Here is a 16,945-nt window from a genome sequence, read left to right as displayed (position 1 = left end):
TATGTAGCTTGTGTGTGTGCCACACACGTGTGGCAAGGCCTGAGTTTGCTCAACTCCACATAAGTGAGTGCCAATCAGTGGGTGCTGTTAGTAAACATTACAGAAAGCGATGACAATGAAATACCAAAACTGTACCTGTTTGCACCTCAGCAGCCAAACTTGAAGCCAATTTGCTTAAATTTAACTACATGGTTGAAGTATGTAGCCTTTCAGTATTAAACTTTTCCCACTGCAAATGAATGTTACGTTTTTGCAGTTGGATAGCTCAACCAACATATTTCTATTCACATCTGAAAAATGGACTGCCTTCAAGTCGATCCCGACTTATGGCGACCCTATGAATAGGGTTTTCATGGTAAGCAGTATTCAGAGGTGGTTTACCATTGCCTTCCTCTGAGGCTGAGAGGCAGTGACTGGTCCAAGGTCACCCAGTGAGCTTCATGGCTGTGTGGGGATTCGAACCCTGGTCTCCCGGGTGATAGTCCAGCACTTTAACCACCACAGCACACTGGCTTTCAGTTCACGTCTACTCACAAGTAAACTACACTGAGGTTATAGGACTTACTCTCAGGTAAGTGTTATACAAACGCAGCATAAAATATTTTATGCCACATATTTAAAATTCACCAGCGTAGGGCAAGTCACAAGCCTCCAACCCGGGGTTCAACCGTATTCAGATTATATGTTTGCATAAAGTTGTGGCACGTGTAAAAGGTAGCAGGCTTGAGGGAATACATATTGTGCATGTCTAGAAAACTGCCCTGTAGCCCTATTTTCTTCTGAATGTAGAGTGTGCTACACAATTGCGAGAACATTTCATAGTGATGCACCCCAAAGCAATCTAGTTAAAATGCAATCAACTCAAAGCAAATAGTTAAAATGCAATCAGCTTTTACAGGAATCAGTTAAAGATAGTGTGCTACATAAAAGCAGACACCCATAGTTCAAGAAGTACCCCCATTCCTCGTGATTGTGCACGCAACTTTTGTTACGCGTCATGTCAGAACGGCTGCGTGATCTCATCAAAAGCTTAGCATACTTCACGTTCTCACCTTGATTCTGCTTGTTGATGATATAACATCCGCTCATCTTGTAGATACAGTTTCCTCCCTAGGCGTGTTACGGCCTGATTAAACCCTCCCTTTTCCTTCTATGCAAATACTTCATTACTATTTCGCGCCACTGAGCTAGGTCCTTGCAGCAACACAAACGGCAGTAGAAAAATTAAAAATAAAAAGTAGCTAGTTTCTACAGTGACGTTTACTTTACCTGCATCTGCGCTTGGAGTTTACAAGGAGACTATATTAGTCACGACTAAATGAAGCAAAAGCAGTATGTGGCAAGACCTCTTTATGAACCTTTCAGGACGCCAGCCCCTTCGCGGGAAAACTGTGCCTAATCTCCGCCTCCGGCGAGTTCGGAACGGCTTTGGCGCGAGTCTGCAGAGTGCTGGGTCTTTCCTTTGCCGGGACGTTGAAAGAGGTTGCTGCTGGTTTCTAGCAGTAAGAATTCATCTCTCAGCAACATGGATCCCTTCCGTCTGCAGGTAGGCGCGTCGATGAGAAGTAAGACCGAACTCCTATGTACACATACCTGAAAATAAGTTCTGTTTGAATAATTGGAAATATGCATAGGATGTGGTTGCATGGCAGGAGAACTGGGCAAGGTGAATAAGCGCAGCTTCTGAGACTCTTTAATCAACAGAAAATATGCTTTCCTATTACCTCAGAACTGATTACCGTTTGGCTGAGTTGGAAAAGGTCCCAGAGAAACGCTTTACCCCCAAAGAGGTAATGAATTATGAAACGTGGGGCGGGAGTTAGAATTCAAAAAAGTAAAGTTGTGTGCAATCCCGACCATGTTTTGCTTGGAAATAAATCTCAGTGTATTCAGTGAGTCTTCATCCCGTGAAAGCGGTTTAGGATTACCGCTCTCCGCATGTTCCTTCAGAAGCAAGTTCCACTCTCTTCAAATGGGTTTTACCAACGTATGCATAAGAATTGGAGCATTCATCTTAAAATTGTGTGGATGCCCGCTTATTCGGAACTAAAGCGCATTGAAAAGTAAACATGGGTTAGAAGTAAACTAAGAGTCTTTTGCACTCTTTGTAACGATCAAACTATATTTCTGGGTCGGCTGTCGAAATAGAGCTTTTAATCGGGCTTCGTTTTAAGGCAACCCAGGACTCGCCACGGTTTAGCCCGGAGCCTGTCTTCAGGGTCTGCAAACGTGAAGGAAGCCTTTGGCCACATTTGCAAAACTTCTTTCTTTCCATAAGGTTTAATCGTTGCAACCGTCCGAGTCCCTACAGAAATAGAATTGAGAGAGGTCGCGAAGATGCAAAGTTGTGCGGTTTTGCTTGGAAGGCAGTCCCTCAATTCAGTGAGGCTTACTTCTTTCCAATAAGCAAAAATAGCGCGGTACTATTTTTTTTTAGGTATGTAGTTATCATTTGTACTGCCCGACCCAACAAAACATTTCCCCATTAGAAAACGTCCTCCCCAGGTTGTTCCGAGTAAGTTTTCTCATTAGAAGCCGTTTGAAAAGAGTCGGGCCAAGAAAACCCCCACTGAGGCGGTGAATTGCGGGGGGGGGGCAGCCTCGTGCGTATTCTCCACGCGGCCTTCTCAAGAGACCGAAAGACGGAGGAGGAGGTCCATTCCTCCCTCTCTCACCCTGAAGGCGAGACCTCGGGTTTCCCGCTCTTCAGCGAGGCTTTATCTTGCCTGCCTTTCGCTAGCCGCGCGAGCCTGCAGCCGCAAGGACCAAGTCGTGTAGTTGTCCGGCTGGCCTGCTCACCCACGTGGGGCTTTGCTTTTCCTTTATGGCTGCTTGAGGATTCAGGGTCTGGGTTGGCCCTTGTGCGTGGTCGCTGCCCGTCTACCCTCGAGGCCGTGAAGGCAGATACGCAGGGTGCCCGTGCGGTGGCCGGCTTAGGGAATGTGGGCAGTAAAAAATAAATAAATAAAAAGGGAGCCTAAATCGTTGCTTTGAAAAAGAACCCACAGCGCAAACTGTAACACCAGCCATTTAACAAAACATGTGGTTTGGCTCCTCGGTACTCTTGGAGCAAATGGGTTCTAGAAGAAATGCGCTTCCTGGTGTTTGTATGTTAGATGGAAGAACTCCACCTTACTCCTTTATTAACAGCCCTCGTCTAACGTCGTTTCATTCCTGAACAGGTTCTGGCCCGTCTGGGAGGCTTGTTTTCATGCCCAGAAACCCTTCCCCCTCCCCTACATACCTTAATCCCGGATTTATGACTTCTGTGTGTGGGAAGTAATTGTGGTTAGGGTAACTCAATGGAAAGGAAAGGCACTTGTCCTCCCAGGCAGGATTTTGCTATTTTATTGCTACTTTATGCACCAAGATGGAGCCGTGGAACTGAAGACAGGTCTCAAAGCAAAGTCTTGGCACAGAATAAGCCTTATTTGATAGCTTTCTCCAGTTTTTCCCCCCTAGCATGATGTTTCTCCATGGCCTGACTACTTTACTTAATTGTTTTTCACAGCACCTAATATACAGATGCTAGAGCTTGTCTGATTCTTAATTACATCCCAGTTCTCTTTTGCTGACCACTTGCATTTTTTAATTACATTTTTATTATCCTTCCCCCAAAGGATATGATTCTCCTCTCCCATCTGTTTACCTCCCATTCACCCTGTGTGAAAGGTTAGGCTGAGAGATAACTGGACAATGAACATATTTTAAAATAGTGGTAACTTGCCCTGGGACCTTTGGGTGAAGGGTGGGTAATAAATGTTAATATTATTAATATAGTGAACTTAATGGCCCAGTGAGGATTTGAACCTGTATCTTCCTAATCTTAGTCTGACACCTTAAACGTTGTGCCACACTGGTTCTGTTTTAAGCCATGCCATAGACCAGTTCCATTCAAGTTTTGGAATTCCTATTCATCTTTTTAAAATCTGAATGTTGTGGAAATTATTTTGCTTTCCAAACTACAAGCTGTAAGTATGAATTTGAGAAAACTATTAGTAGGGTCACTCATCTGGATTAGTTGAATCCAGTGAAGCTTATTTCTGAGGAGACATCTTTGGGGTTGCTTCAGATTTAAAAGTTTCTTTTCAGAGATTTAAAAGTTACTACACTACAAAATTAAGAGGAAGGGACTGCTCACTTTTGTGCTGGTATGCCAGGTTTGGTCAGTTTTCAACCAGTGCTTTTGAGTTTCAGCATTCTGGATCGTTAGCAGAAGGTTAGCAAAAAGTGGTTTGACTTCATGCACTTTGAATACTAAATATGTGATGGAAGTGGTAGTCTTATTTTGTTTTAAAGGATCTGTAATTATTCTGAACAGCCAGAGCTTAAGCATGGCCCCATCTGCAGTATATATTTAAAGCAGTATACCACTTTAAACAGTCAAGGTTTCTCCTAAAGAATCCTGAGGACTGTATTTTGCTAAGGATGCTGAAAGTTGTTAGGAGAACCCTATTCCCCTCACAAATCTACAATTTACAGCTTCAGTTCACAGGGAGAGGGACTGATTGTTAAACCATTCTGGAAGTTGTAGCTCTGTTATAAACTACAGTTCTTAGGATTCTTTGGGGGAAGCAATTACTGTTAAAGTGGCATAATAGTGCTTTAAATGGATGATGCACATGTGGCCCATATTTTCTCAGGATTAAGACCCACTGAGTTCATTTGGAGTTTTTGTCAGGTAAGTGTGTATATTAAGATTGTAACCTAAATCCTCCCAAGTTAGTCATGACTTGCTATGAATAGTTAAACTAGTCATGAAATGGGCCAGAAATGGTGGAAGGGTATTTGAGTTAATTTTGAAAGGTGTAGATAGTGTACTGTCATGAACTAGGTAGGCAGAAAGGGTTTCTCCACATTTCCAAAAATGTTTGCCTTTTGATGCGTAGTCAGGTATTGTTGGTGGAACACATCTTTATATATCTCCTTGGTAGATTATTAACTAACCTATTGTTAGACCTGTGGGGTCTTCAGTGGAAAGACTTAACGTCCTATAAAAATCTCTCATAAGAGCCAATTTATGTAATTGTGGTCAGAAATGCCAAGATAGCTGTGATTGTGCAACCACAGGCTGAATTTGGCTTTTGGCATTGTACTGCCAAATCTGGGTTAATTTAAATTTGTGGGAGTGCTGTCACACGAATGGCTGAGCATATGCTGAAGTGGTTTGAAATAAGTGTAGGTTGTCTGAGAAAGCATAGCCATCATTGGCTGAAACAGTGATGTGAACAGGGTTGGTAAAATTAACAAGAAAATCAGGCACTTAGTGTTGTGTCAGAAAATAATTATTTTCTGCTATGTTATGCTATAGCTCTTACACTAAGATGTAAATCTAAACTGAAATCATTGTATTAATATATGCTGGGGATGATTGAATAAAAAAAAAAGGCAATGCATGTTGGTAAAATCTTTGAAGGTTAAATATTGCTATGTAAATATGTATGGTGAAAATGCCCACTGGCTAACAAATAATGCTTAACTGTTTTCGCTTCTTGATGTGGGTTAAAATATAGTGAAAGTCTTGGCTTTGTGATACCAAACTAATATAAAACAGCTCTTTGATATATAGTGTAATCAAGTTTAAGCATCATGAGGTCACCCTAGAGAACTAATTTTATTATAGTAACTTAATTGAACTGCCATCTTCATTTTGTAGGGCAATCTTCCAGGAAAGAAGAAACCCGCAGCATTCCGCAATACAAAACTGATCCCCATGGAAACCTCTTCATCCTCGGATGACAGTTGTGACAGTTTTGGCTCTGATAATTTTGCAAACATGGTAAATAAAAAATGTGAGAATAAACAGAATTGAATGTGCGATGCTGAAAAATGCCCCATGTGATTAAAATGCTTTGCTTACATTTCTATACAGCAGTTATGAATATACAGTATGTACGGTAATTTCATTTCACTTTTTCCCTTGTGCTTCTAGGTAGTAATTGTTGGAGGTAGATTAGCCACTTATTCTATCCTTTTGAAATGTCGCCTAACCTAACATGCCCGATGATTTGCCGTAACAGCTCTGAAACCATTTGTAAGCCCCCTGAAACATTTTTCTTTGTTACAGAAGCTATTCTCTTGTAGTGTACTTGTAAAATGTGATTTGCTCTCTGAACAGTTTATGGAAAATAGGTTCTCTTGAAAAAAAGAGAGTGAGAAAGAAAAGAGAAACACCTAGTGTACTTAATCTTTTAAAGAAACCAAGCTTCAAGCCAGAAGTTGCAGAAGAGATGGCTAAAATCTTTTATGAGGATTCGGATGATGAATCATTCTGTGGTTTTTCAGAAAGTGATATTCAGGATGCACTGGTGAGTTGTACAATTTAACTTACTAACTGCCTTCACACTGAATGAGCATGTTGATACTAAAATAACACTGTGCAAGCTAATGTACGATGATTGACTAAGGCTACAATCATAATCTCATTTACTTGAGACTAAAACCCATTGAATTCAACAGGACTTACTTCTGAGTAGACATAGGAATCTGTAGTAAGTCTGGGAATCGAAAGCCAGCAAGCAATTACACACAGAAGCAGTCTGCTTTCACTTGTAGCTTGAGTCTCACTACACTTGTGTCATATTGTTGCTCCATGAACTGGCAAATTGCATGTTAGAAGAGAAACCATGATCTCATAGCTTCAACATTACAGTTCTCACTACTAGACAGCTCACACAAGCAGCTTTTTTCAGAAATGAGGTGGCAATTGATTGTTGAAGCAAACTCTCAATTAATGCAAAGTTTTATTTTAATGTTTATAAAATGCTGAAAGTGAAATACAATAAAATTAAGCCATGAAAGGACAATCATAAACAAATAGGGCTATAGTTAATCTAGCTCTAAGGAAATTGTTCCATCAGCACAAGCATTTCTGCTTACTTCCCCTCAGCACGCTGTTCTGGGGTTTTTCCTACCCTCAGGAATAGTTGCGGGGACATGGGCGAAGGAGAGGGGGGGAAGCTCATTGCACTAGTGAATACAGATCATAACATCCAACAATATCATGTTGCACAGCACATTGAGAATTCTTTATTATCAAAATGGACCATGATAGGCCTGATAAAAGAACAAATATTTTAATAAGCTGGTTAAACGTGTGCAGTGAGACAGCCTACTGGTTTCCCATAGGAAGAGATTTCTGCAACTTAAGAAAACAGCTGAGATGGCCAAGTTTCAGGCATTCACTAAACAGATCCTGTAAGCAAGAAATCTTTAATAAGGCATTTGGTGATTATGTTAAAACCTGTGGGTGGGGGGCATATCGGGGAGAATGCACTCTCTAAAGCAAAGACAAAACAACACAAAACATTGAAAACAGCAGCATCTTGAAACTTAACCTGTTAGAAGCATTGGCCTGGTTCACAAGTAATGATAAGCCAAGTGATAGATTATTGGGACCATGCAGGCTCCTGGAGAGGAGCTTGTGGGTACTTTGCTCTTGCCCAGGCTTTTTAGTCCTGTGAGCTAACCCAAGATCATCCAAACCCAGTTCAGGGTTAAGGTCTTTTTTCGCTAACCATGAGCTGTAGCCAACATATGATCTTATTTGGCTTACCGTGACATGGGAATGATGCCTATATATGAGTTATTTTAATATGTAACTTTTAATATTTCATTATTGTAACCTGCTCTGGGATTTCTTTCTGGGAATTAGGGGTTGTATTCAATATAATACTAAGGCAAACATTCTGTCAGTGTAAGGATTTCTTTGCAGGTCCCCTAAATCTATTCTGAGGGTTCCCCCTACCCTCTGGAACAGGTTTTGGGGTGGGGAGGAAAGTGTGAAAGTCTCCTTGTGCTAGCAGTAATGCTTGCACATGCACAACTGTTTTAACTGAATACCTCCATAAGGTGGGTTAGAAATATTTTACAATAAAATATTTTCTTTCTCTTGTTGTACACAGAGGCCCAGCTTACTCGAACAAGGAGCTGTTGTGAGCCTTGGGATTGTGTGCTTCCATCTCTCCCGCATGGCTGGAAAGAGGACTTCAGTGCCTTTTTTTCTCTTTCTCTGAATCTCAGCTAGTTGTGTCATGTGTACTAGGGATCATGGCTTAAAACAAACTCTGGTCATTTTTAAATCAAGCCAACGTCAAACCATGGTTAACCTAACCAGAGTTTGTTCTAAACCAAAATCTCTGGTCTGTGTGGCATGATAAGCTGATTTTAAGGCAAAGGGAAGCTAAAACCTGCCAAAGTTGTCGTCCTGACTATGTGGGATATGGACAAGGGAGTAGAGGGAGTATGCAGGCCCAAGGCTTGTGGTGACTGATGTGGTGTGTAAACCCATTCATTTACACAAATGTCCAAAAAAAAAAGTTTTTCTTAGCAGGGCAAAACTAGACTTTATATGGGGGATCTGTGATTAAGGCTTGTCATCAGTTTGCTTACTAATTAGCAGCCCTTTATAGTGCTTCATTAAATATTTGGGAAGAGATGATCTGGGATAGATGCTTAACCTTTTCCCCCGGATTTGTCTTTTAAATCTAGATTTTGTACCCCCCTTCCCTGTAGCCCATCTCTGTTGGCTACAGCTGGCATTTCTTCAAAAGTTAATGGGGTGTAATATCTCCCCTCATCAACCCAAGGATCAGTTGCTCATTGAATATCAGTTTGGGGGAGAGGAAAGGAATTATACTGAAAGTGATTTGACATGTGGCATAGCTGGCTGATTTTTAAAGACACAACAGTCAAAAACTCCCTTGGATCTGTGTCATCCAAACACGTTACTAGGTTGGTTTAAAGACTGTATAAATGAGCACCTGAATAAAAGTTAGGTTGTGCTAGTAGCCGTTGAACACCACATGGACATAACCCTTCAGTGTTCATCCTTTCTGCCTAGCTTACTTTCATGTTAGTCCTTTCCAGTGGTCGGTGCCTAGGGCTGGGATGTGGAACTGAATCCATTTGGTGGGCTAGATCCTGATGTCTGGCCACCTCAGCAGGCCACTTAGGTGGGTGGAGCTGCCCACCTCTCAATCACCTGATGTTATCATGATGTCAGGTGAAGCATTTTCCTTTGCCTGCTGATTGGTGGCTGGTGTAAAACCTGCTTCCTGTGATTTCAAACCACACGTGCAAAGCAAGTGTTTCCCTGTGGGATTTGGTGTAAGCTCCAATCAGCTAGTTGGTGCCTACAGCAAGCCCCCCCCCCCTTACACAACTGATCCCAGTGAATTTGCCAAGCAACTGTCAGGAACACACTTTATGACACCTGAGTGTTCTTTTGCAGCCATATCTTTACCTGTCCACACCCAATGTCACATGTGAGATCAGGTGTGGGGCAGTGAGTGTGGTTTGGGGGAAATGGTCTCACATCAGAAATTGGGACCCTTCTATCTCTAATTGGCCTGTGAGCTGGAGATATCCTACTGCTGGTCTACGCAAGTGATTAAACCCACTTAGTTAATGGGATGATTAAATAAGCTCAGATAATTCTGAGAGGCCAGAATTGTGATGGTGGATCCTGCTGCACCATGAGTTTACATAAGTCCATGTTTTTAATTCCAAATAGAAACTGGAGACAGATTCTGAGGAAAATATGAGTGATGAAGATAAATTTTCATGTAAGACACCACAAAAATGCTCCGTTCCTCTTAAAGTTGCTATGAAGTTCCCACTTCGAAGATCTAAGAGGGGGAAGAGCAAAATAGTTTTAGACTCAAAACCCTCCTCTGAACTGGAATTGGACTCTGACTCCGATGAAGAAAGAGGCCCGAAATTCTTAGAGAAAAGGGCTTTAAATATAAAGGAGAACAAGGCCATGGTAGGTACAAATAAATGTTCTCAAACATGTTGTATTACTTTTCTTGACCAAATTATAACATAATTCTTGTTTAAAATAAGCTAGAGTTCTGTTGCATTAATATCATGTAGAGTACCATATGTAAATGGGATATTAAGAAGCACCACTTTTTAATGCCTCCATTTACATATGGTACTCTGCATACCACTGAATTTCATTCAGAATATTTTTACCCAATTTAATTTGTTACCAACCATAGGCTGTTCAGAAAAGTTAAGGAATTAACAATTAAGTAGTCATAAATCTTTCTGAAATATGATTTATCCTATCACATACTTTGGCATTGTCCATCTTTCTAGTTTAAAAGACCTCTTAAAGATTGGTCTCAGACTGGTTTCAATCAGGAACCTGTTCCAAAAAGTCAGGACTTCAATGAAGAAGGGCTGACTCTTCATTTGCTTCTGTATTCATGAAGATTAATGAATTGTTGTGTTTCTATAAAGTTATTTTTTAGTGCAGAGGTTGCCAATCTTTTTGAAACAGAAGGCATATTTTGAATTTTGAGAAAGTGCTGTAGGATTCATTCACAACATGGCTGCAGTGAAGGGCATGGCTTAACCCAGCATTAGAGTACAGTCATTGCTGCTTCCCACCCCCACTCAGACAACTTCTTGCTTGGTGCGGGAAGTCAGCTATGATCTGTTGGTCCTTACAGTATTGTGAAGATTACACAGTATTGATTCCACACACACAGCCATGTTGTTGCTGCCTAATAATGAGCATTCCCCACATACAGGGTGGCCACAGCGCGCATACATCCCACACACAACACAAACTGTGTCATATGCATATTCAGAGCCACAAATACATCTCTCACATAGACCACGCACATCTACATACATCTCTTCCTCACCACCACGTACATACCTCTTGCTCTCTCCTGTCACGGGCCACACATACGTTCATACTTGTACACACACAAGGGCTACACATACATCTTTCTTCTCTCTGCCCAAGTACATTTCTCCCTCTTACAGATTACACACATACACAGACCAGACATTCCACCTCTCCCCTCATGTCTGTCTGTCTCTCTTCTCTCACACAAACACACCATCTTTGAGGCCCCCCTTCAGAAAAGCCACTCCACAGGTGAAGGAAGTGTCTGCCATTTAAAAATATTTTTTTAAAAAATTCAAAATACATACATAATGTGTCTGAATTTACATCCCATTCTATAGTAGCTCCTGAGATTTTACCACTTATTTTCTATTTTTCCTTTTACAGCTTGCAAAACTAATGGCAGAATTAAAAAATGTCCCTGGAATTTTTACTAGGAAAGGTCTACTGTCAACTCCTACCCTGGTAAGTCACAATTATTAAGTTGGCATAATTCAGTTGTTAAAATCCATTTCAGATGAACTTGATATGCCAAATAAAGTAAAGCCCAGGTCATTACAACTTTACTACCTGATAAAACGTGTTGCCACCTGCTGTGATTACTTTTTTATTTGTAATTCTCTAAAACTTCAATGGAAAGCACCTGGAAGTCTTTATATCTAAAACAAATAAAGCAAAGTCCTGTTCAGTTGCATAGTTTATACAACATAAAAATGAGTCTAAACTTCAAAGTTCAAATCTTGATCTCTTAACTCTCCTTGCATGCGAAAAGTACTTCGATGATGTCCAATGTTACTCATACTCAGAGAGGACTTAAAGGCTACTTAAGCCCATTGATCTGAATGGGTGTACTCAGAGGATGATTTAGTTGGATATCACCTTTTAAGTCTTGTATGTAAAAATCTAGGAATGAGGAGTAGGAGTGGTTTGCCTGGTGGGGCGAAGCCACAGCAGTAGCCTCCTGGCAATAGCATCTCTACCCCTCCTGGGAGTGATGAGGTGGTGGTGCAGTTGGGCGCTGTGGCTCACAATCAGAGCCAATGCAGTGCTCCCACCTCTGCACCAACCAGCTCTCCCCTTGCTGTTCTGCTGGGCAAGCTGCTCCTGATGAGGAAGTCAGCTTATTTGGCCAGAGTATTGGAAAGCTAAGGGTCTATATTCTTTTGTGAGCCCTCATCCTAATATTTGTAGTGGAAAAACTTACCTTCTCTGTGTGAATGGTGAGGTAGATAGAAAATGTGATGGAAGTAGATTAGTCTTCTAGTTTCAATGTGGTTTTCTCACCTCTATAGTACCTGTCCATATGTTACTGTTTCTTGGTTCTCTCTTTGGTGGTTTCCACCGCTTAGATTAGGTCAGCCTTTTCCAGAGACTAAACCTTTAGTGTCACAGGCCCTGCCTTGTGGAACTCCCGGCTAATAGAAGTCCGGCAAGAGTTGTCCTTGCTTTCTTTTAGATGTCTTGAAAACTACTGTTCAGACATTCCTTTGGAATGTTTTTTTCCCAACCAGTCTTTATTGATGATAATATAGAAGTTTGTTTTTATGTTGTGCATCACCTTGTTATTTATTTTTTATGAAAGTGTGGTTTATACATATTTAAATAAATGACATCTGAATTGAGGTCTAGGCTGCAGTCCTATGTGCACTTACCTGGAAATAAACTTCATTGAACATGTAAATCATGCATAGAATTGCACTGTTAGCATATGAAGAGCTGTAGCTAAGAGATGAAAACTGATGTAAATTGTATTTCTGTGTGATGTGCTTTGATTGTTGTCCTTCATTGCAGAAACCACAGCGTTCGCCAAGGAAATCATTTCCGAGAACTGCATTAAGGAGGAATCCAGAAAGAAATTCCAGGCCCCACACAAGATCCAGATCCCTTATTGAAGGTCCTCCAAGTCCTGTATCAGAGAAGGAGGAGGATCCTTACTATTTAGTGAGAAGGAAAATGTCTGATGAATATTCTGAGGTCTGAGTTGTTGATTTTATTCTAATTAAGAGTGTTAATTAGAAACCTCTTAAATGCAAAGTTCATCTGGGTGGTTCAAATCCAGCTTTAAAGATCAACTCCTCGTATAGAAAACTAAGTAGCTAATTAGCAATTCGGACCACAGTGAATCTAACAAATGGAGACAATGGGCTTACTTCATATTTTGAGAGCGGCATGCCCAGATTTGGAAATGATAGGGACAGTTCTCATATACAGTAGTAGTGACGGCATTTCTGGCAAAACCAAAGTCCTTGGATTTTGTGTTTGGCTATAGATTGTGTGAAGAAACCACGCACATTGCTGGTTAGATGTGCTTCCCTCTCTTGACAGCTGATTGCCATTCATGTGGGCAGTCGCATGCTGCAGAGAAGATGCATATGTCCAGTTCCCCTTCTCTGTGCAAACACAGGCAGGACATTCAAGGATATTTGTTTAGGAAACTCAGTAGCATCACTGCATATGTGATACTAGCAAGGTTTTTTTTTAATGGCTTAACTTCAGATATATTTAATTAGATGCATTTTTGCTTTCTTACAGGATGAAATAGACACTCCCAAAAGAAAACGTGCTGTGACTCTTCCCCATGTAATCTGTTCAGTGGAAGAAATAACTGAGGAAGAGTTGAATGGTATCTGTGAGACTGCCAGAGACAAAGTGTACAACCGTGTGACAGTAAGAAAGTTAACGTCCTGCATGGTGCCGTTCTGCACTAGCATATCCGCTTGCCTTGCCCAAATAACTGAACTTAGCTCCAGCACTTAACTTGCATTGAAGAGTTAAGACAGCCATTATCCCTTGTCCTACAGTTAGAAGCTGCCCCATATTCCAAAACTGAGAAGCTCATTAAAGATTGGGGAACCAGTGGCCCTCCAAGTACTGTTGGGTTCCAACACCCATCAGCCCCAGCCAGCACAGCAATGGTTAGGGATGATGGGAGTTGTAGTGCAACAATATCTGGAGGGCCACAGGTTCTGTGGGAGAATTAGGGAAGAGCAGCATACCACCGCTCACCCTTTGCACTTCAGAAAGGTTAATAGAGCAGGCCAGAGCTGTAGTAAGTGGAGCAAGAAGTATCTCATTCTGCTTTCATTGCTTTATTTGAGACAAGTGTTGGGAAATGTCTGTCCTGAGGGAGGGAGTAAATTTGGCCCACTGAGCTGTTTCAGCCAAGCCATACACCTGAGATCGTATAAGACATTAGATGGGGTGGGTAAGGGCAGGACTTGGTTTTCCAAAAGCAACCACAGATCTGATTTTCATTTGCCCTTATTGCTGTTTTTGGTAGGGTTCCACTTGTCATCAGTGTCGCCAAAAAACTATAGACACTAAGACAAACTGTCGTAACCCAGAATGTATAGGAGTACGTGGCCAGTTCTGTGGGCCTTGTCTTCGCAATCGCTATGGAGAAGAAGTCAGGACTGCCTTGTTGGATCCGGTAAGATAATTTCATTTTGATAACTCATTTTGCCTGTGTACTAAAGTTCATAAAGAAAAGCACATGTTGATTCATGATCCCATTTTAGTTTTAACGGATGAATGCTTTCAGTGAAATTTATAATCTAGACACAACCCTAGTATCAACAAAGGAGTGAGTCATTCCAGAATTACTATAAATGTATTCCTTTTCCTCCTCTTTCTCACACGCTCTCTCTTTAGGACTGGCACTGCCCACCTTGTCGTGGGATTTGTAACTGTAGCTTCTGCAGGCAGCGGGAAGGAAGATGTGCTACAGGTGTGCTGGTTTACTTAGCCAAGTACCATGGATATGACAACGTTCATGCTTACTTGAAAAGGTAACTTCTGGGTTTCTCTCTCCTACCCATCCACTTCTGTCTTGTAGGAATTTTATTTTATTTATCCACCAATGAAGGTTTTCTGGACAGTTTACAAATAAAAATTAAACCCATTAGTATAAAAATAAAACATAAGCATGAATCTGAAAGAAAATAAACCCTGTGTAAAACCACAGCAGAGAATAACATCAGTAAGTCAGTATCTAAAAAGCACTGAAAGGTTTTAAGTTGGAAAAGTAAAAAGATTTTCAGTTGGCGCCGGAATAACCATAAAAGAGGTGCCAGGTACACTTCTCTGAGGAAGGCATTCCATATCTTGGCACTGCCATTGAAAAACCATTTTGATGACTTGTCACACTTCATTTCATAAGGGCACCTAGTGAAGAGTCTTAGAGAACTATTTTAAGGACTGTATGCTTGAGTATACAGATGTCATGATGGCTGTAAAATTCAGTCTAGTCTGGTTTTCTTTTCATGATGGAAATGACAGGAATCTGTTCAGAGGGGGAAAATGAATTAATAACTAGCGTGCATGTTTTGGGTTGGTCAGCCCAGCCATCTCCAGATGAAAGAGCTATGAAAATGGGTGCTGGAAGGATTGGCTTTTCATGGTTTAACTGTGTTAGAATAGATTATTGGTGGTCTTGGTTTTTGTTTCTGAATAATAATTCTGTACTCTTTTAAAAAATTACATTTTACAGTCTGAAACAAGAACTTGAAATGCAAGAATGAAGGTCAAGCACTGTTCTGTGGTCATCGGCCATACCCATCTTAAGGTTAATTGTCTGATTTGAAGTTCAGGGCTTTTTTTCTAGTATTCTTAGCATTATTTTTTTGTTAAGTGTTATAACAAAACTCATTGTGTCATTTGACTAAAGTTCCATGTTAACGGGGTGTGAATTTCTAATTCCATTAGGTAGCCATTTTCCTCCTTTCATGCTGGATGCTATTAGTTATTACATGTATTATGCCAGCCGTATGGATATGCTTATTCAATACATTTGTACCTTCATGGCTTCATGCAAGGGCTGTAACTTACAGAAAGGCTTTACCATGTGGCTCTCTTGAATATCGCCATGCCACGACCTCACATCCTGGGAGGTAGTTGGCATAGAGAATATCCGTGCAACTTAGAGGGTTTACATGGTGTTTGTATCTTGCAGTCTTTGAACTGATGTGTGATGGCAACAGCTCCAATCAATTAGTTTTTCCCCTTTTCTGGAAAGGAGAAGATAGACTTCCTTTTGGGAATTCTAGTGCTAATACCACCTCTTACAGCTTAACAACAAACCAAACAAATATCCTGGAATCTGTAGCTCTGATGGGAACTAGTGTTTGTCTTAACTGATGTTGCAGAAGAAGGTAATTGTAGATACCTGGTTTCTTCAAAGAAACTGTGATAAAGGTGAGGTTTAACAATAGTATAGTTTATCATTCATGTTCAAGAAAGCATTTAGATGTATGAATAGGATTTTACAAAATTTCGCAAAATGCTTAGAATGGTAGATTTTTTAAAAAGGAAGACAGACAGCTGGTAATAAAGTTCAGAAGAGTTCCTGAAGTGTCTTAAAATTCTTAAAGCAACAGTGTTGCTGGGGGCTTGGTAGAATATGCAAAATAAGCAATGTATGCCTAAAGGTTTGGGAGCTGATTTGCACAATGGCTAAGCATCAAAGTCCTCTGCAAAAGTGAGTATTGCATCACATTTCATTCTGGATGGGTGGTAAGGAGCATACACAAACCAGCAGCTTGCTGTCAGGCTCACTGTATGTAGATCATGCAGGGGTCATGTTTATGAGAACAGTTAGGCAAAAAACAAAACAGTTTATGAGTGTAGACTGATCTAAACAGAGAGAGTTGTGCAGTAGTGTTTCAAAGGACATTTAAATCATGTGGCTTCCACTTCAAATATCAATCATAGGTGGGGTCTGATACTTTCAGTCATCCAATTTGCTTCAAACTACTGACTGACATATTGTGTTTGGCTAAAAATTAAACTGCTATGCTTCATGGATAAGAGGGTGTAATATGATACAAAATTTATGCTAATACTGACTTTTGTACAAGAGGGGAATTTGAATTCCTAAATCTTGGATTACTGTGAACATGAAAAGACATATTTCTGCTAGGACAGATTCTTTTGTACAAATCTGTTGTTGCTGCTCTAAAGTACACAGTGTGCAGTTCAACATATTTGATATTGTAAAGTACAAATGGCAGCTAGAAATTCTATTTCTCCTATGGACAGGATGGGGGCAGGGTTGCTTTCTAATTGTGCGCTTGAAAACAAATGAAATCTTAACTATTTTGCTTTGCCTCTAATGTGAAAAATGTTCAAGGTACAGCACTCTTATGTATGTATATGCTGGCTTTTCTTAAGCGTAGCAAAGGACTGTAACACTCTTGTATTCTCCTTAAGTAGTTTCATAAATAGTGTAAATGGATCTGGTGATCTATGGAGCTCTTATGTACAAAGTGTAGTTTTGATAATAAAAACTTCACCTGAAAAAAA

The 16,945-nt window shown here is 40.6% G+C and overlaps 1 protein-coding gene and 1 long non-coding RNA gene across 6 annotated transcripts in view; one reads left to right on the top strand and one right to left on the bottom strand.

Annotated features, from left to right (window-relative positions):
* Positions 1-2,898, bottom strand: part of LOC133376402 (uncharacterized) — a 20,919-nt gene extending 18,021 nt beyond the window's left edge. The window contains exon 1 of one of the 2 annotated variants that reach the window (XR_009760473.1): positions 1,270-2,898. This is a non-coding gene — a long non-coding RNA (uncharacterized LOC133376402). Of the gene's footprint in view, positions 1-1,052 lie in introns of both variants that reach the window. The other variant, XR_009760472.1, reaches the window with a different exon arrangement.
* The window catches only part of CDCA7 (cell division cycle associated 7), a 17,197-nt gene extending 252 nt beyond the window's left edge, over positions 1-16,945 (top strand). The window contains exons 2-11 of one of the 4 annotated variants that reach the window (XM_061608468.1): positions 1,366-1,546; positions 5,657-5,779; positions 6,198-6,308; positions 9,515-9,766; positions 11,033-11,110; positions 12,437-12,619; positions 13,178-13,312; positions 13,926-14,075; positions 14,297-14,433; positions 15,135-16,945. In XM_061608468.1, the coding sequence (XP_061464452.1) occupies positions 1,526-1,546; positions 5,657-5,779; positions 6,198-6,308; positions 9,515-9,766; positions 11,033-11,110; positions 12,437-12,619; positions 13,178-13,312; positions 13,926-14,075; positions 14,297-14,433; positions 15,135-15,165 (1,221 nt within the window). In that variant the 5' untranslated portion in view covers positions 1,366-1,525 and the 3' untranslated portion in view covers positions 15,166-16,945. Of the gene's footprint in view, positions 1-1,157; positions 1,566-1,692; positions 1,791-5,656; positions 5,780-6,197; positions 6,309-9,514; positions 9,767-11,032; positions 11,111-12,436; positions 12,620-13,177; positions 13,313-13,925; positions 14,076-14,296; positions 14,434-15,134 lie in introns of those variants that run through there. The other 3 variants (XM_061608467.1, XM_061608469.1, XM_061608466.1) reach the window with 3 other exon arrangements.

This window comes from Rhineura floridana, chromosome 2 (genome assembly GCF_030035675.1).
Source record: "Rhineura floridana isolate rRhiFlo1 chromosome 2, rRhiFlo1.hap2, whole genome shotgun sequence".
In the NCBI taxonomy this organism is placed as follows: Eukaryota; Metazoa; Chordata; class Lepidosauria; order Squamata; family Rhineuridae; genus Rhineura; species Rhineura floridana.
The sequence above is the reverse complement of the archived record's forward strand: the minus strand, read 5'-3'. Positions and strand labels throughout refer to the sequence as shown.